Genomic DNA, 20,245 nt, shown 5'->3' on the forward strand with positions numbered 1-20,245 from the left:
CGCAACGCCACAAATCACACTTAAGCTGCGCGTCCCGCTTTAGGAAAAGAGAGAAAAGGGAGCAGAAAGAAAATCTGAACTGGTCCGATTCTGTCTGCCCTCACCACGCGGTGGTCGCCAGGACCAGCATGGGAGAGAACTGTTTTACAACTTAGGAAATGCTGCGGTCTTTCAATTCTATCAATTGAACGGAACCCTGGGCCGCTGGAGCTAGGCGAGGGCAGGCAGCCGGGTACCCAGCAGAAGGATGGAGCACGCGGCCCGCACATCCCGGATCAACGGATCCTGGCGGGAGGATGCTCTGAGCGCCCCGGCCTCCGACTCCCGAGGACCGAGAGGCGGGCGCGCACGCGCGCACACGCACCACGGCCTTCGCCAGGAGTTGTGTCTCGTCTCCCTTTTGTTTTTCTCCCTTCCCGGTCATGAGACCCGGAAGTTTTTTTTTTTTTTTTTTCAATCCTGTCTCTCTCCCCTTTCCACCCCCCTCCCCAATCTATCACATGGCAGAGCTAGAATAAAAACAGAAAAATGGCGACGGTCACGTTGTGGCGAGCCTTGCTGCGTCATTAGATAATCTTCATGCAAATAGCGGGAAGAACAAAGGAAGGGGGGCCCGGGACCCCCGAGGGCGCAGGTGGGTGCGGGGCGCGCGCGGCCGCGGGGGCGGCGTCCGTGTGCGCGCTCCGGGTGCTGCGCTCTCGGCCCCGGGCTGACGGCGCGCCCTGGCCGGCCTGCCGGGAGCCGAGAGCGACTGTGCGGCGCGCGCACGGCGCTCGCACCCGGGCGGCGGGGTGCCCCGTGGCCCGGAGGCGGCGGCGGCGGCGGCGGGGGCGGAGGCTGCGGCCGGACGCCCAGGAGCGCACGGCGCCAGCTCGGGTAGGCGGCGGACAGCGCGGGGCGGCGGCGCGGGGCCGGGCTGGGAGCTGTGGCGCACTCGCTTTTCCCCACCCCCGCCCGGTGGCTGGGCGCTGGCGCGGTTCCCTCGCCGTCCGGCGGCCGCTGGAAATAGAGCCGGGATGTTGTTTACATGATGGATCCGGCGGGAGGAGTCTGCGAGGAGGAGGCGGAGAGAGGAAGAGAGGAGTCCCCGCGGCGGCAGCGGCGATGGTGGCGGGCCGGGGTGCGGGCGAGCCCCGCGCGGTCCCCGAAGCCAAGACACGGGAGCTTACGGTAGGCAGGCGGAGGGCGCGGGCTGAGGGAAGGCTGTCACAGTGGGGTTTGAGGTTCGTAGCCTGTCACTCAGACTCTTGGGGGACAGGGAGAAGGCGAGAGGACGGAGGGTGGGAAAGCCTCGGTTTCCCCGCACGTTCGGGAACGCCTCCCCACCCCCCTCGCCCCTTCTTCCATCCCCACTCTTTCCCGCTTCTCCCTGGACTCACCTGTTTATTTCCAGCGCTCAGAGCTCTGTCTGGGTTTTTTGTTTGTTTGTTTTTAAACGTGGGCCAGGGGGGCTGGGTTTGTTGTTATTATTATTAGCAAGATTATTGGGGAGGTGAGAGGGTGTTGCTGTAATCGATGCTGGTCCAGGTCGGTTTTCAGGGAGGGGGAGGGGACTTGGCGGAGCCCCCGGCTCCTGGCCGCAGCTGACCCCGGGGCTCCTCCCCTCCTTCCCGGTGAGGAATCCTTTCCCTTGCTCCGTCCGGGTAGCCAGCTGCCACCTTCCTGGAGAAAGACCACACCTATGCTCCTTCCCGCTTTGGAGGCGAGGTGAGCTAAGAAGCCAGGCAGTGACCTGCCCACCAGGGTTTGGCCAGACCTCCACACCCCAGAATTGGTAAAAGGCGCTTCTTTTCACCTGCTGATAATGTTTGCTACGTCAGCCTTCTAACCCCCAAGAAGTTGCAGTTTACAGTTTACGTTAGAATTTGTCCCTTTTTTCACCCTTTCTCTACATCACCAGCAATAAACTGTTGGGCTTAAGTTAAGAAAGAGAGATGCTCCTCGCCCCCAGGGGCCTTTTTTTTTTTTTTTTAATTCCACAGCATGTCTTCCACTCAGATCCGCACTTGCCGTGTCTCCTCTACTCTTCCGCTAAACTTAGCCCAGGCCCAGGCCCAAGCTTTTATTCCCGGTGGGCCGCACCCTGGCCCCTTGCCGTTCTCCAGAGCCAAATGCCTCCCAAGCAGAAGGCACACCCAGCCCCAAGTCTCTTACAGGAGGGAGGGAAAGAGAAGGGATGGGGGGGTGTCCTTGGGTTCCGGTTCCGAATACCCCAGTAGCACTCCCCAGGAGCCTCCTACATGTAATTCCTAAATTCTTCCTAACAGCTGTTTCTGCAGCCCCCTTTGCTCCTGGCCTTATAGACGTTTGGAGGGCGTGGGTGGAGAAAGATAGTCATCCCCCTGTTCCTAGAACTAGGCATTTTTCTCCTGTATCTTTTCGTTTATTGTGTTTCACATATAAAATATGCAAGTGTGATTGCCCTGCTGTTGGAATTCATTTTCTTCCTGGCTAGTGACTCACTGGGACTCCGGTGGGAAGGGAAGGAGAGGAGAATGGAAAGGGAGCACTCCCGGGTCATGTTCCACCTAAGTGGCCTCGGAGTTGCCAGAGAAGACCCTTCTGAAAAAGCCACCTCTCCCTTCCATGACATCACCACCTAAACCCTTCCAACTTCAGCTTCAGAACAGGAAGAAGGCTCAAAATAGAACTACCTTAGGAATCCAGCTCCTTCATGAGATCAACTTTTAAACCAGCTGCAGGGGCGGGGGGACGGACGGACTGACAGACAAAGTGAACTTTGACACTGGGGGGGGGTTGTTGGAGTGTTTGTTAGTAAATGCTGGGATACCGAGGCTAATGAAGAGAATTTGCTGTGGTGTTTGTTTGTTATTTACATGTTGTGGTGTGTAAACAGAAGGTCATTTCTGTGGCTAATGCGCTACTGTTCTATAGATCAGCCGTGGTAGAGAAGCTAGGAAGGGATGTTTGAGGAAGACAGGATGCCAGTCCACAGTGACAGCTGTTCTGTGTAAGTTGAGAGGCTTAGTGTAAACAATGATTGTAACTTTCACGGGGTGACTAACGTCCCAGACAAAGAAGCCTAGTGTCAAAGTTTCTTTCCTTTTCCTTGGAAATTAACCCCGGTATCTCTAATTTTTTTTTAAGACAGGGTTTCTCTGTGTAACCCTGGCTGTCCTGGAACTCACTCTGTAGATCAGGCTGGCCTCGAACCCAGACATGTGCCAGTTTCTGCCTCCTGAGTGCTGGGGATTAAAGGCATCTACCACTAGGCTTGGCTGGTGTCTCTAAACTTAATGTCTCCATTACGCCTCTGAATTGTGGTTCGCCTTTCTCCTTACCAAGCAGGCTTTCCAGAAACAGCTGTGTAACCAAGTATTATAGGAAATGAAAACACTAGAACACTTGGTATATACTGTAGCAAGACTTGTTGGTTACTGGGGTAACCTCTTTTATTCTGATTCATGTTTAAAAGAATCCAGGCGACTGGCAGGGTAGTACCTGTCACTACAGTAGCCCCTAGCTACCCTAGGCATCAGCCTTGGAAAATACAGGGGGGCTGATGACTGATGTTTTAAACTTATTTCGTTTTTAAAATCTATACTTGACTCAGGTATTGGAAAAAGTATGTTTGGGAAATAGACGTTAGCATACGTGTCTACTTTTCAAACCACATATACTTTGTAATCTAAATATGGATTAGATGTCTCTTGAAAATTCAGTACTGGATTGTCCCTTACTTCATTTTCCGGTGTTTGTTTGGCTGGTTGGTTGGTTAGTTGGTTGTTTTTTCCAGACAGGGTTTCTCTGTAGCCCTGGCTGTTCTGAAACTTTCCTTGTAGACCAGGCTAGCCTCAAATTCCAAGAGATCCTCCTGCCTCAGCCTCCCAAGTGCTGTGACTAAAGGTATGCAGACCACCACACCCAGCTAATTTTAGTTTTAAAAAAAATGTGGCTACAGAGAATTGAAAGGCACATATGAAACTTTGTAACTTTTGTATGTCTGTCTTTGTTTAACACCTTAACTGTATTTGTGGATACAGTGTGACATTGCAGTGCTTGGGGGAGGGGGGGTTGCTTTGGTTTAGGCATTCCATCTTTGTGGTCATAGATTGATTGCTCAGAGCTTCATCAATTGTCTACTTTCTACTACTATGGTGCATGTCAAGACTTGAGGACCCAAGCACATGAAAATAGTACTTTATCTCAGAGCTCCTAGTGTCTGCTTTTTAAGAGGTTTTAAAACAAAACAAAAACAAAAAGGGTTTTACAGGAGTTAGCAGTGGATTGTGGGAAGTTTCGGAGAAGTGGCCTACCTCCAAGCAGCTGCTTGTTTAAGGAGCAACAGAATGTATCAGAAAATCCTAGGTGACATGGTCCCAGTTACGACACATGTTGATAATCTCGTCAGGTCTCTCTTCCCTTCATTGTCTTTCTTTTGAATTTAATCTCTGCCCCTACTTTGGGGCTCCTAGGATCACCTACTCCTAAAAACAAAGAACAAAGAGCACTTGCTTTGGGCAGTTTTGTTTTGTTTCAAGAAATTCAGTAGTGGTACTGAAGGGCATTGGTTTGCTTGTTTCTTAAGACAGGGTTTCATTATGTAGCCCTGGCTGGCCTGGAACTCACTACATAAACCAGGCTGGCCTCAGACTTGGAAATCAACCTGCTGTCTCCTTATTTTACGAATGACAAGTCCAATATGATGCAAAGAAAGGAATCAAAGATGCAATTTTGTTGATAACCAGAGAAATGAAGAGCCAATATTTGCTAAACTTGGGGGCATGACTGATAAGTGCCATGAAGGGACATGAAAAGAACATTGTGTGACTTTGGAAAGAGTTGACTGGTTATTACCCACACACAGTGTCGGGGTGTGCAGTGTCCTCACTTGAGAGAGATGTCACTGTGGCATGCCTTACCAGTAGAGATGTGTTCATTTCACTAGTGAAGGATAGAAGTGAGGACGATGGACCCCACAGAGAAGTGGTGTGTGATTATATTTATGGTCTAGCCAGAAGGCTCTGGAATTGGAGATCAGTGTTAAATCTTTGGTATTATCCCCTTTATCTGTGCATTAGGGGAATTTCAAAACCTAAGACCCAACATTTAAATGGCAGTGCTGCAGTAAATAGGACACCGTGGGCCAGCAGAAAACCGTCAGACGTTTTTTAGGGATGCCTAGTGGTGGATGAGCATTCTGAAGCTAACTTCTTTGCTAGGAGTGGTTTGGTTATGTAGACTAGGATGCCCATGAACTCCAGATCATCCTGCCGGAACCTTCTAGTGCTGGGATTGTGCCTAGCTACCATTAATCTTTTTTTCTGTTTGTAATGAGTAACTTTGTAAGAGAAACTATTTGGTTGACTGGTTGCTTTTACTGTTATTATTTGTAAGTCTTTAAAAAAATTTTTTAGCCTTTATTCTTATTTTATGTGTATGGATGTTTTGCCAGCATGCATGTCTGTACCATGCCAGAAAAGGACACCAGATCCCACCGGGCTGGAATTACAGACCATTGTGAGCCGCCTTGTGGGTGCTGGGAATTGAACCCAGGTCCTCTGGAAGAGCAACCATGCTCTTAAATACTTAGCCATCTTTCTAGCCCCTGTTATTATTAATTATTATTGTTGTTATTGTTATAAGATGGGGTCTTGTTCTTTAGACTAGGCTAGCTTTAACTTACTGTGTAGCCCAAGCTGGCTTCAAACAAATGACTTCTTTTCCTAGACTTCCCAAGGGCAGGGATTCCTGGTGTGTACCAGCACATACTGCCTCAACTGGTATGGTTTTGATTACTGTAAGAGCATATTCTATAGAGGTAAACCCAGAGTGGAAATAACTTGTGAGCAAACTATAAAATCTAAATTCTGGGTATAAAATGCAATCCAAAGCAGAGTCAGAAAGTAAAGTGATTTGAGTAGACTAAATACGTTTACACTGAGTACATGTATTCAAAGGAAAGGCTTTTAAAGGGGGGTGTGTGGTCCATTTACTTATTTTTTAAAAAGTCTCTTAGAGCCCTTCTGGACTGAAATCATGACGAGCTCGAGGGACAAAGCTTATTCTCTCTGCTTGTTTACTTTACTGTCTTAATTGTTCTTATTAAATTAAAGTGTGTGTGTGTGTGTGTGTGTGTGTGTGTGCGCGCGCGCGCGCGCGCGTGTGCGCGTACGCGCGCGCGCGCTGCTCTTCGTGAGCCATGGCACTTGTGTGGAGGTCAGAGGGCAGTTTGTGGAACTGTTACCCTGGTAGGTCCCCAGGGATGGAACTTGGGCATCAGTCTTCACAGCAAGCAGCTCTACCCATGGAGCGTCTTGCCAGTCCTCTGCCTGTGTGGCCTGGTGCATGTCTGCTCCGAAAGGGCGTTTGCTTGTTCTCATCCTCATGGACCTATGCAGCATGAGCCTTATTTCGAGGCCAGTCCTCAGAGTGGATGGAGCCATGATGCCTTTCTGGTGGGGGTTGTGCTTGAATGTCACGGCTAGTTTGAACAGGACTTTTTGCCTTGACTTTTAACTAATCTTACTCCTTAAGGGGAAAGAAAAAAAAAAAAAAACAAACCTGTAACCCTCTCCAGGGTTTCCCACAAGTCTTTGGCACAAGTTAGTTTCTTTTCTTTTTACTTTTCTTTTGATTTGTTTTGTTTTTTCAAGACAGTTTCTCTGTGTAGCTTTACACCTTTCCTGGATCTTGCTCGTAGACCAGGCTGGCCTTGAACTCACAAAGATCCACCTGCCTCTGCCTCCCGATTGCAGGGATTAAAGGCGTACGCCACCACCGCCTGGCTTGATTTGGTTTTTTGACACAGGGTTTCTCTGTGTAACAGTCCTGGCTGTCCTGGAACTCTCTTTGTAGACCAGGCTGGCCTCGAACTCACAAAGATCCATCTACCTCTGCTTCCTGAGTACTGGGTTTAAAGGTGACAGCACACCCAGCTCACAGGTTAGTTTCTCAAAGTGCAGTCAGTATAGCAGAGGTTGCAGCAAGGTGCATCCCACGTGTGCATACTGCCCGCTCCAAGCCAGGCATGCGCTGACAGACATCCAGCGTCCTGCTGCTAATACGATGGTGTGATATTTGATATTGTCACTGAGCTGGTTGAGGGTATACTTTTATAAAGGGAATTTCCAAGAAGAAACAGTGTAAGATCCATTTTGAGGTACTGAGAATGGGACTTAGGGCCTCACATAGGTGAGGCAAGCCACTGAGCGACATCCCCAACTCTTTTTTATTCATCTTTGGAGATAAGGCCTTACTAAGTGGTTTTCTACTATTTGCCTCTTGCCTTTGCCTCCTGAACGCTGAGACTGCAGACATGCCAGCACAAAGGGCCATTTTGCAAACCCATGTTTTTCCTCCTTGAGACGTCTTTACAATTGGTCTGAGACAAAATTTAATACTCACACAATAGTGATGTGCTTGGCTTTTTTTTTTTTTTTTTTTTTTTTCTAATTTAAGTATGAAAATAATGAAAGAGGGGTTGGGGATTTAGCTCAGTGGTAGAGCGCTTGCCTAGCAAGCGCAAGGCCCTGGGTTCAATCCTCAGCTCCACAAAAAAACAAACAAACAAACAAAAAAAGTAAATAGTAGTAAAAGAAAAAAATAAGTTTAAAAAAAGGAAATATGTAGTTCTTTCATCAGAAATGTTTCATAAACATGTAAGTTTTGGTAGAGTGAATTTGGCTAACATAGTGAACTTCATCGATGACTACACAACACACATTAAATTCCCTTTGGAGTTCTAGACATCCAGTTACAGTGTTACCCATCAGGCAGGGACCTTTCTGCTGGTGACTAAGTGCATGCTGGAGTTCAAGTATGTTTCCATAAGTGGAGAAGATCCTGTGGTCAGGAGAAATTAGGTGTTAGTGTTTTTATACTTTTTGGTGGTTCAGCTTTCCAAAATTTTATAACAATAAAAATAGCTCTGTTCACATAACATGTTTATAATTTGGGTGAAAACACGCAACCATTTCCAGGAAACATGGGTTGTGGGATCCAGCTCGTTCTTTATTTTAATCTTTACTGCCACCTTGTGTCTTAATTCTGTATTACATCAGTTTGCTGAGACCTGCATGCTGACTGACGCCTTAAACTTTTAGCTATTTTTGCACTTTGGAGAGATTGCTTCTAATTTCTGTGGAGGTGGATTATTTCATTTGAATATTACTTTTCTAAAGATTAAGGTCAGTTTCACAGTACATAGAGCTAATTGTTTAGCTAGATTCATTGTGCTATTCTGGTTTCTGACTCCTGATCTAAAGAATTGGTTCATCCATCCGACTTATATGAGGCAGAGTTAATGTCTGATCTGCATATAATGAGTCTTTGAAATTGAGTGAATTCCTAATTGAAAACATAATTATTTTTTAAATACCTGTCAAGCTCTGCTCATGCTGAAACGGTTTGAGACATTATGACTGTCGTGGGAAGATGGGATGAATCATGGTTTTAATACGTTGATATTCTGATGCTGGCATTCGAATTTTAGAGACTTTTTGTACTTCTTTTTTTTTGAGACAAAGTCTCACTATGTATCTCAGAATGGTCTAGAACTCAGAGAGATCCACCAGTCTCTGCCTCCCTAGTAGGACTAAAGGCATGTGCTACCATGTGTAGCCTTTTTTGTACCCTTTATCAAAAGCAGGATTCATCCCTGAAATAATTTCAGGGAATGTCTCAAAGGGGCAGCTAATAGTAATGGAAGTGATGTGTGTGTTGCCTCTTTTAAAAAGGCATTCCACCAGGGTGGTGGTGGCTCACATCTTAATCCCAGCACTCAGGAGGCAGAAGCAGTTGGATCTCTGAGTTCAAGGCCAGCCTGGTCTACAGAGTGAGTTCCAGGACAGCCAGGGGCACACAGAGAAACCCTGTCTGAAAAGAATATAATCATCATCATCATCATCACCATCATCATCATCATCACCATCATCATCATCATCACCATCACCACCATCATCACGAATTAGGCCTTCCAAAGGTTTTTAGCCTTGCCTCTATTAGTCCTGTGGAATTGACATAAACAGTAGTGGAAACATGTCACAGATGCTCTGACCACTGCCCAGCAGTGTCGGCACATGCCTGTTTAGCAGCTGGAACAGTGAGACTATTATTTTGGGAGGAATTGCTTCCTACAGCACAAACCACTAATTTTTGTTAAATGGTCTAGGTTTCTAAAACAAAACATTCAGAAATGTTTGTAGGGGCTGGAGAGGTGGCTCAGCGGTTAAGAGCACTGACTGCTCTTCCAGAGGACCCAGGTTCAATGCCCAGCATCCATGTGGCAGCTCATAACTGTCTATAACTCCAAGGTCTGACACCCTCACACAGATAAACATCAGGCAAAACACCAATGCACATTAAAAAAATAGCCGGGCAGTGGTGGCACACGGCTTTAATCTCAGCACTCGGGAGGCAGAGGCAGGAGGATCTCTGTGAGTTTGAGGCCAGCCTGGTCTACAGAGTGAGTTCCAGGAACGCCAAGGCTACACAGTGAAACCCTCCCTGTCTTGGAAAAAAAAAGAGAAAAGAAAGAAATGTTTGCCAATGGTATAAACTGAGTATTCTGGCTACTGGTGGGATGAATAGGGAAGAAAAAGACCTAATCCAGTCTATGGAAATGGATTGAGGCCTGCATTTTACATTAACCTAGTTATAGGATTGTAGGTAAAACACCTAATATCTCAGTTTCTGGGTTTTTAATTTTTTGTTAGACTTTATTTATGTATGTATTTGGACAGGGAGTTTATGTATTCCTGGCTATCCTTGCGCTCACAGCGTTCATCCGCCCTCTGCTTCTTGAGTGCTGGGATTAAAGACGTGCACCACCACACCAGCTTTCTTTGTATTTACTGGGTGTGAGTTTTGACCTGCATGGGTGCTTATACCCCATGTGTGTGCAGGGCCCAGAAGAGAGCATCAGAATCTGTGGAACTGGGGTTAGAGATGCTTGTGAGCCACCATGTGGGGACTGGGAATGGATTCTCTGTAAGAGAATTCATGATAAGGTTCACTATAAGAGCAGTTTGTGCTCTGTGTTTGTTTGTTTGTTTTCCTAAAGTAGAATTATTTATTTTTATTTCTATTTTTTATGTGTGTGAGTGTTTTCCTGAGTGTATATCTGTGTACCACATGTATGCCTGATGCCCAAGGAGGCCAGAAGAGGACATTTGCTCCCCTAGGACTGGGGTCACAGACAGTTATGAGCCACCATGTGGGTGCTGAGAATTGAACCCGGGTCCTCTGGAAGAGCAACTAGTGCTCATATCTGCTGAGCCATCTGTGTGTGTGTCTGTCTGTCTGTCTGTCTATGCTTTTTAGTCTTTGACAATTTCTTACATGTATACCATGGCTATGGATCATATCCATCCCCACCCTCTTTGTGGTTTGGGTTTGTCTTTTCTGTCTGTAAGGTGGTCTTATGTATGATATCTAACCTCGTTCCATAATCCCTTTTCAGATAAGTTTGTGAACAATTTATAGTTAACTCCATAGGATTTTTGTGAAAGTTACATGAAAAACACATAGAAAAATTATCGACTCCTAGGCAGCTGTGAAGTATACTGTCATCTTTGGTGATGGAACCATGTCTCACCAAACTCAGAGAGATCCGCCTGCCTCTGCCTCCTGAGTGCGGGATAAAGGCGTGTGCCAGAAAGCCTGGCTCTAGGAAAGGTCTTGAAATGTAATCTTCCTTGAAGAGATACTTCCTGCACAAATGAGGCTGCGGAGATGCAGTCTGTGAACATGGAGACGTGACTGGCAAATATGTGATGGGCGGATAACCAGGAGAAAAACTGAGTTGTGTTTACTCCATTGGTGGGTATGAGTCACGTACTGGCCTTTCTTTCCAGCGTAGTTCAGTTGGCCTTTTCATGTCTCACCCTCATCATCTAACCCCTTTTCTTCTGCTTCCCACTGTCTGTCTTTCAGCCCTTCACTCCACGGGGCACCTTTGAAGGGAGTGATGCCCCTGCCGGACATGGTGACTGACAGGCTGCCCTGGCTCAGTTATCACAGTGCTGATGCTGTCCATTCTAAAGGTACAGTACTGTGATAACTGAAGGATGGCAGCCATCTTGCCTTCCGTTCAAGAAGTCTCATCACCGAAGACGGAAGAGGAATGGGAAGGAGCACACGGGGGACAGGACCAGACACTTCACAGCACTCCTGTGTTGACCTCTTCTAGGCTCCAGTTGGTAACGGGAAAGGGAAAAGCTAGTAGTTTGCAGGGGATGTGAATACCATTGTGCTGAGCAGATAGAAGGTCTGTGTACCTTTGAGTCTTTGGAAGTTCTAAGGACAAATCAATATATCTAGAATGCTATTGAGAGAAATGGGCCATTTTATAAATGAAAAAGGTAACTTGTTTAACAGCTTCACACTTAGCCCAACACTGTTAGATGCTCCAAGTTAAACAGGGAGAAGATTAGTGTTAGGTGTCAAACAGTATTGATGTCACATGAATAAAATTACACCCATGCTTAAGGAATGGAGAGTGTTGTGGCTTTTCAAAAAAAAAAATTATAGAATGTCATTTCTACATGAAAATAAATTATTTTATTCTATTAAGTAAATAAGCAGCACTCTGCACGGCAGCACAGACCTGCTTCAGGGATATGAAGGTAGAGATGCCAGCCCGTGTCACGGTTGCAGGAAAACCTAGCCCCTTAAGAGCATGCATTCTCAGTGTTCATCTTCAAAAGTTCCATGAGTGGGGGCTCTGAAAAGGGTTCTGTCGCTAACATGCAGATGCAGGCATGAGGACCCAAGTTCGGGTCCTAGCACCCCTCTGAAAACCCAGGCATGGTAACATGCATTTGTAATCCCTGGTCTGGATGGCAGAGGCAGACAGATCCTTGGGGCTTCCTGGAGAGCCAGCCTCCCCGAATCTCCAAGTCATAGTGAGAAACCTCAACAGACAAGGTGGACAACTCCTGAGGAGGAACACTTGAGGTTTACCCCTGCCTTCTCTGTGCACACATGCAAGGGCATATGCATGTAGACATGCACGTATATGCAGGAAATATAACTGGAATAGAGTAGGCTCTTAGAGAACCTGGGATTTATCATATTCTCTCTGTCAGTCATCCTTCTTCCTAAGGACACTGATAGGACAAGCCATTGAGTACCACAGTTGGTGACATTGTTGGGTCACGGTTCACTGCAGGGCCCAGGTAATTGCATGGAATGTGTTTTTTAGGCTCGAAGCTTAAACCAGGTCCTGTTCCCTCTTCAGAGGCTAACATGTTTGCCTGAGAACCGTACTCCCTGTGGATGGCTGAGTAGTGAAGGAACTCAGGCAATGACTTACATGGAGTCAGGCTCCATTTGAACTTACCTACAACAAGGACCCAGTTGGGCCAGGGAGGGTAAAACCACATTGGACTTTTTAGCAGATGCTGAACCTTATGAGTGGACTTTGTCACTGAGTGTCTTAGACTGTTTCTCTACCAGAACAGAATTGGGAGCCGTCGCTGTCTCTGCTGGCTTAGTTTTTTTCTTCTTTCACTTCTGCATCCAAAAAGAAGCCAAAAAGATCCACTTGGGTCACACCTGCTTGGCCAGAACACAACAACTGTGTTCACAACCAGTACTTGAAGTGTTTTCACACTCACAATTCTTCATAAACCGTGAGCTAGGCAACTCTTGGTCATTGAGAGGGAGGGCTTGAAATCCCTCTAAAAGGAACTTTTGACAGAAACCCTGAATGAACTCGAGAAAGTTTTGGGATTGGTGAGTCTTCCAGTAATTTGCAACACTCTTAAATGTCAGTGTTCTAGCCGGTGGAAAAAAGGCTTGAGGAAGGACTGCTTTTGTAATCCTTGGCTTTCGTGTGGGTTTCAGCACCGTCCTGACCTTCCTGGTTTCCCTCGTACTGGTTTTACAGAAATGCATCAGGTTTTTTACTTGCCCGAGCTTGACCTCAGAAGCCACATTCCTGTGCAAGGGAAGTTGCAGTTGTCTTGTTCCTTTGTGGTTGATATAAGAAAATACCCCAACAAAAGCAAATTCAGGGAGAAAGGGGTTGTTTCATTTTATTAAAGATTTATTTAATAAAAAGCCATTTATTTGTATGTGCATTGGTGTTTTGCATGTATGTCTGTGAGATGGTGCCAGATCCTCTAGAACTGGAGTTACAGACAGCTGTGAGCTACTATCTGGGTGCAGGCAATTAAACCCAGGTCCTTTGGGAAAGCAGCCAGTGGTCTTCACCGCTGAGCCATCTCCTCAACCCCCAGAAAGGGTTCATTTTTAAACTAGAGTTCTAGATTATAGTCCCATCATAGCAGGGAAGCCAAGGCCTCAGGAGCTTGAAGCAGCTGGCCACATTCTGTTCATAATCAGAAGGAGAGAGCCATGAGTGTATGCACACTAGTGTTCAGCTTGCTTCCTCCCGTTACACCATCCTGGATTCACTGCCTAAGGAATGGTGCCAACCACAGTGGGCTCTTTCGATTTACTTAATGCAGTTAAAAATCTACCCCTATCCTCAGGCATGCCCAGAAGCTATCACTCAGGTGATTCTAGGTTGTGTCAGATTTACAAAACTATCACAACAAATATTGCCTAGGATTTGGACAGGAATCAAGCTTGGCCAGGATAACTGAGGCATTGGCTCCAGAAGCCCTCCCAGGCCTTGGGTCTTTGAAAAGTCAGGGGTCTCTAAAAACCTAGGTGTGGTGTACACCTGTAATCTCTTGGGAGGCAGAAGCATGAGGATTACCCATGAGTTCAAAGCCAGACTGTTCTATGTGAGCCTGGTCTACACAGTGCCAGGCCAGCCAGAGTTACGTAGTAAGATCCTATCTCAGCAAGGACACTCCTGAGTAGTTTTTAGGTGTAATGCAGACAAGTTTGATCCAGTTCCATGAGAAGTGATGTAAGAAGCTTCTGGGATACACAGCCTGTTACATAGATTTGGTTGATGTGTTCATTACATATCTGTACATGTCCAAAGGGAGCAAAAAGATGGGGCTAAGGGAGATCCTTGCATATCCATATTTATAGCATTATTTGAAGATACTGTGCTAAGTGAAGGCAGGCACAACTGTTGGAACAGATACTGTATGATTGGCTCCTTTGAGGATCCTAGAAAAGGTTACTGTTTCCAGAGTGGCTCGTTTGAGGAACCTAGAAAAGGTTACTGTTACCAGAGTCTAGAGCAGCAAGGAAGTGGGGGAATTTGTACTTTAGGCATACAAAGTTTCATTTAGGGAGGATGACGCAATTCTGGAGGTGGATGGTGATGATTGACCAATGTGAAGGTTCTTAACATTCACAGGATTAGCTACCTGAAGTGATAAATTTTATGTATATCAACAATAAAACATTTCGGATGATGATGCTGTTGGATGTCCCGTAATAAGACTGTATGGCATACCGCCTCAATTTTCATTGCACGGGTGTCAATAGTACTGTTCAAAGTAAGTTAAAATGAGTTGCCATGTCCTTTGTGTTTAGAGTCCTCAAATCTGTAGCCCCTTGGGTGTATTTCCAGACATAAGGTGGTGGTAGTTTAGAAATAGGAAAACAGAAGTACTAAAACAGTGAGAAAAGACCCCGTAGGAGAAGTCTGTTTATGGCGGCCTCTTCTGCTGGTAAAGGGAGCAGTACTGGTTTTCAGGCGGTCTCTGGCTTGGACTTCTGTGGTACAGTAATAAAGATAAAAATTGCATCCATCCCTTGGGCCATCGAGATGGCTCAGTGGGTAAAGGTGCTTGTCAAGCCTTATTCAGTCCTCAGAACGCTTGCAAAGGTGGAAAAAGAAACCAACTCTACAAAGCTGTCCTCTGAGCCTTGCTTGTTTGCCCCAGACAGACATCATCTACTTTAACAGTTAATGGGGAAATTAAATTATATTCATCTCCAAAGTAATGAAGTGTAGCATGTTATTTCTTAGGACATAAACATTCAGCATCCATGTCTGAGGTAGTAGCATATTGTTTTATTTGATTGTTTTGGTAATTCAGTTTTAACCAACTTCAGATATGACCAGTTCAGTGAAGGGGCACTCTCTTCTTGTTCTCTATCATTCAATGGCTTTCCTATTTTTTAAAAAAATGTTAATTTTGAAAAGGAGAATAAAACCCAAGACTGGAAAGAGCAAAAAGGGCTAAATTGTCTCAAAAAAACAAAACAACAACAAAAAAAAACCAACCTAAATGTGAGATATGTTAGTGAATGTCTTTGGGAGGGTGTGTGGCTCACTCAGCACAGGGGAAGACCTCAGGGGTACAGGGCCCACTACTTGTCCAGGAGACCACAGTTAGGGATGTGTGTGTGACCCCACTACGGTAGATGATGAGTCACTTCTCAGGTACTGTGTCTTAAAATGCATCTGCATTAAACTCGATGAAGCCCCAGTTCTTTGAGATGTGGATCCTCTGGCATCCAGGGAACTTGAATTTGGCACTGCAAAGCATCCATTACAGATTTCTCCATCTGCAGCTTGATGCAGAGTGACAGGGTGACCTGCCCGTGTATATTCTGGTCATTGTATCCACCAGAAAACCATCTTCAGCATCCTATAGGGAAACCAATCGAAGCAGCAGGCTGCATACACTATCTAGGAAGCTGTTGCTTATATATAAGCCTTGCATACCAGACCCAGTGAGGAAACTAGTCAACCTAGTTGGCTCTAAAGAAATCACTTAAAAAAGAAAAAAAAAAAAGCCACCGGTCGGTGGTGGCGCACGCCTTTAATCCCAGCACTCGAGAAGCAGAGACAGGCAGATCTCTGAGTTCAAGGCCAGCCTGGTCTACAGAGTGAGATCCAGGGCTACACAGAGAAATCCTGTCTCAAAAACATAAAACAACAAACAGCCACAAGTAAGCATTCATTTGTAGACCTCATCCATAGTTGGGATATTGGGCCACCCCTACCTTACCCTGGGCCTTCTACCACAGCCATCATGGAGTTGGAGCAGGCAGCTAATTCTTGTTCATGCCACACAGACTTCAAACGTTTTGCTGTGCCTAGAACATTGTAAGCAAGCTAATTATATTGTGACACACATCATTCTTAGATTATATTTCTGGGATCAGTTGCTCCTTGGGGCAACAAGCTGCCTATGTTTTGGGTATTTCTGTTGTTATTTTTGTTTAGGTTTTGTTTTGGTTTTGAGACAGAGTCTCTTGTAGCCCAGGCTCGATGATGGTGACCTTGAACTGATGATCATTCTGTATTGTCTTAGTTAGGGTTTCTATTGCTGTGGAGAGACACCACGACCACAGGCAACTCTTATAAAGGAAACATTTCATTGGGGTGGCTCGCTTATAGTTTCAGAGGTTCAGTCCACTATCGTCATGATGGGGAGCATGACCAAGTGTAGGCAGACGTAGCTGAGAGTGCTACATCTTGCAGGCAACAGGAAGTCAACTAAAACACTGAGTGGTATCCTTAGCATAGGAAATCTCAAGACCTGCCCCCACAGTGACACATTTTTTCCAACAAGGCCATAGATGAAAACAAAACCACAACCCCTAATAGTGCCACTCCCTAGGAGATTATGGGGACCAATTGCATTCGAACTATCACATATACCTTCCAAATCCCGGGATTACAGGTCTGAAACACCAGGCCATTTTATACAGTGCCGGGGATAAAGCCCAGGGCTTTGTGTGTGTAAGGCAGGCACTCTACCAGCTGAGCCACATGCCTAGCCCTTGGCTTCATTTGGTTTTGGTTTTTTTTTTTTTTTTAACTTTCTTTTTATCTATTCTTTGTGTCTTTCATATCATGCATCTTGAGTCCATTCATTTCCCCGTTCCTTCATATTTGCCCTCTGCCCTTGCAACCCCCCCCAAAATAAAATTTAAGAGAAAGAAAAGGGAAAAAAAACAGTCTCGTGGAAGCTGTAGTGTAACACAGTGAGTCACACAGTAGACCCTTTGTATTCATATATCTTTACTTACAATTGTTCATTGCAAAGAGTCATTGGTCTGGTTCAAGGCCTCTGGTTTCTGCTACACTGTCAATACTCGGCCCTCACTGGGATTCTTTTTGGATACCCTGTTGTTGCCCTGTGTCATGGAGATCGTGCACCTTTGGACCGGCCCCTTCATGTGCTCCAGCAGATCACAGATGGGGTGGGTGTTGGGGTGGGCCAACTCAGAACCCTAGATCTGGGCCTGGGTAGTTGCAGGATTGGTAAGCCCACCTTGGCTTGTTTTTTATTTTGTTTTTTCAAACGAGTTTTTCACTATAGCTAGGGCTGGCTTTAAATTCAAAGCAGTCCCCACTTTAGTGCTGGGGTTACTGGTGTGAGCCAACACACATAGCTGATTTTTTTTAAAAAATTCATTCTGGAGAAATGCCAAATAATTTGTAGATAGCCTGCCCTGAAGGAGGTGGACCATATTCCACATTGTCAATTTTGGGCTGTAGATAGTGACTTCTTTACAAGGAGTGAAGGATGGCCAAGGGGACAAGCACAGTGGATAAACATGACTTTTATGACCTTAGTCATGTACCTAAGGTTGACAACAGTGAACATGTGCATTCATTTACTAGGGTGTGGTGAAATGGCACATCACTTCTATGATCTGTTCTAAAAACGCAAAAAACCATGAGAACATCCCAACAAACACAACATTGTACCAAACATCTGACCAGTACTACCAAGAGCTGCAATAGTTATCAAAAACAGAACTCCACTGGGCACAGTGACACACAGCCTTAGTCTCAGCACTGGGGAGGCTGAGGCAGGCAGGTTTCTGAGTCCCAGGCTAGCCTGGTCTACAGAGTGACACCCTGTCTCCAAACATAAGACACACGCACGCATGCAGGCACGCACAACTCATAACTACCACTACCAACAACAACCAGGGAAACTTCTGTCCCAGCAAGTTGCCTATAAAGAAATGAAGACTAAATTCAGTGTATCTAGCTGAGCTCCTAGATGAGATAAAGCCAAAATTATTAGAAAAAAAATAGGAAATATGAGCAAAGTAGGGAAAAAGCGAAGGAGGCATGTCAGGACTGATCCATTACTTATAACAAATGTGTCTTGTCAGGTGCTCCTGCCGGGAAGCTTGGGAGGCACCATGTGAGACCTCCGTAGGGGCTTCCACATGTTTCTACAGAACTAAAATCAAAAGCTCACTAGAGAACAGCACAGAGACTGCAGGAGAAAAGTCCTTTTTATGTTGTTTCCTTCTGCAGACATAGTTCCTGCTCACTGGACTGGAAGTCCACTTTGTCTTTTTATTGCCCTGTCCGGCACATGACTCACACATTCTTCTAGAAGAGAGCCACAGATGAGAAACATGCCTGGAACATTCGCCGTTTCTTTTGGATTGGCATACATGTCTGTAATAGAAAATATGACCTGATAGAGTTAACCTGACTAAAATGGAGTGAAGGGGATTATAGCTTCATGTGTTTGGACCGTTTCTATACTTTTATTTTCCATGAGCTTGGGAGATGGAATAATGTTCAGAAGCAGGAAGAAAGCGAGTTCTAACGTGGTTAGAAAATCTATGTCCGCTTTCCGCTACTGTCCTTGAAATGAAGCGGCAGAATTTCTGTGATTTCCATTGATGGAGTTGGTTTCTTGGTATTCTCACTTTGAAGAGAGTGTCCTGAGCCTGAGACAACCTGGGGGCCATCAGTGGCAGCTGTCCAGTGGTGCTGAGGTTTGTGAAGCTGTACCTGAACTGCTCACGAGTGGTGTTGCCACAAATCCACCTCTTCTGTGGTCCTCTGGCAGTGCTGGGGGCACTGGACAGGAGCAAGGCTTCGTGTTTAATGGCTGTCCACGTGTTTTGGTTTTGTTTGTTCGTTTGTTTTGTGGGGTTTTGTTTTGTTTGTTTTTGGTTTTTGTTTTTGTTTTGTTTTTTTTTTTTTCAAGACAGGGTTTCTCTGTGTAGCTTTGCGCCTTTCCTGGAACTCACTCTGTAGACCAGGATGGCCTCGAACTCTCAAAGATCTGCCTGCCTCTGCCTCCCGAGTGCTGGGATTAAAGGCATGCACCACCACCACCTGGCTGTCCGTGTGTTTTAAGACAACAGCTTTAATACAGAGCTTTAGGTCCTCTAGGAAGGCAGAAGTTCCCAGAGTTAACTGTTAATATGGGCTGACAGCTAGAAAGTAGACCTTTGGGGCTAGAGAGCAATTTTTGTGAAGAGTATCAGTGGATTTTTAATAACATTTTAACAGTGGAATGTATTTTGTCTAGACAAGAGGCTTCCCCACTTACCATTGTCTCATTTCTGTGAAGAAAACTCTAGAGCCGAGGCTGAATGCTGTGGCTCGGGTAGCGTACCTGCCCAGCATGCCTGTGGCCTTGAATTTCATTCTCAGCAGGGGGGGGGCGGGGAGAGGGGGGGGCCGGGGACGGGCGGGGACAGAACCTGTCAAGTCTCAAACTTATTCTAATCTCATTTTTCTAATATAAAATTTGCCACTTTGATGTATTTTCATCAGTCCCTTGTGTAATTTGTGTGTGTGTTTCTGTGAAGCAAGCAGTTAAAAAAGGAGATGCCCTTCTTTCTTTATTTACTTATTAATTGGTTTTTTAAAAGAGTTAAAGTGTAGTCCAGGCTGACATCAAACTCATGGAAATCCTCCTGCTTCAGACTTCCAAGTGCTGGAATTACTGGCAGAAACCACTGCCTCGCCCTTTTTCTAATTGACGATATTATTTGGTTAAGGTGAGTCAATATTTGTTTAGCAACTGTGCAGTAAGGCACCCCATTTCACCCTTGGAGAGTAGAGTTTTCACAGTGGAGCACCTGAAGATTCTCAGAGTACCCAAGTCATACTGCTAAGAAGTGCAAGAATAGAGGTATGAGTGCAGAAAATACAAACGCACACCCACCATGCAGGCATGTGTGCACATGCGCAGACACACAAACATAAGTTATGGAAGTTAATATAGCATAGTTTTAAAAGTTGTGTTTACACAGCAAAGCCACAAGGTCGAGGTCAAAGGACAGCCTTTCACCTTTACGTGAGTTGCAGGGACAGAACCCAGTTTGCCAAGCTTGCAAAACATGTGCCTTTACCCAGCAAGCGATATTGCTGGCCTCTCCTTGGCTTTTGGATATTATAATGGGTGAAATTTTGAAACAACTAGATCAGGCATGTGTAAAATCACTGTGAAACTTTCCACCACACACTCTGTCTCCTTCCATCTACTAACAGACTGGCCTTGAACTTACTTTGTGGCTAAAAATGATCCTCTTTCCAAGGCCGCCTCTCTTCAGTTCAAGGCTTACAGGAGTTTGCTGCTACCCTCAGTTTCTGCTGTGCTGGGGATTAAACTCGGCTTGCTAG

At 45.7% G+C, this 20,245-nt stretch overlaps 1 protein-coding gene across 1 annotated transcript in view; it reads left to right on the forward strand.

Annotated features, from left to right (window-relative positions):
• Positions 1–247: 247 nt before the first annotated feature.
• Positions 248–20,245, forward strand: part of LOC118577945 — a 75,221-nt gene continuing 55,223 nt past the window's right edge. Inside the window, exons 1-2 of the mRNA XM_036178577.1 lie at positions 248–338; positions 590–1,170. Of these exons, the coding sequence (XP_036034470.1) occupies positions 248–338; positions 590–1,170 (672 nt within the window). The remainder of the gene's footprint in view (positions 339–589; positions 1,171–20,245) is intronic.

This window comes from Onychomys torridus, chromosome 2 (assembly GCF_903995425.1).
Source record: "Onychomys torridus chromosome 2, mOncTor1.1, whole genome shotgun sequence".
Lineage (NCBI taxonomy): Eukaryota > Metazoa > Chordata > Mammalia > Rodentia > Cricetidae > Onychomys > Onychomys torridus.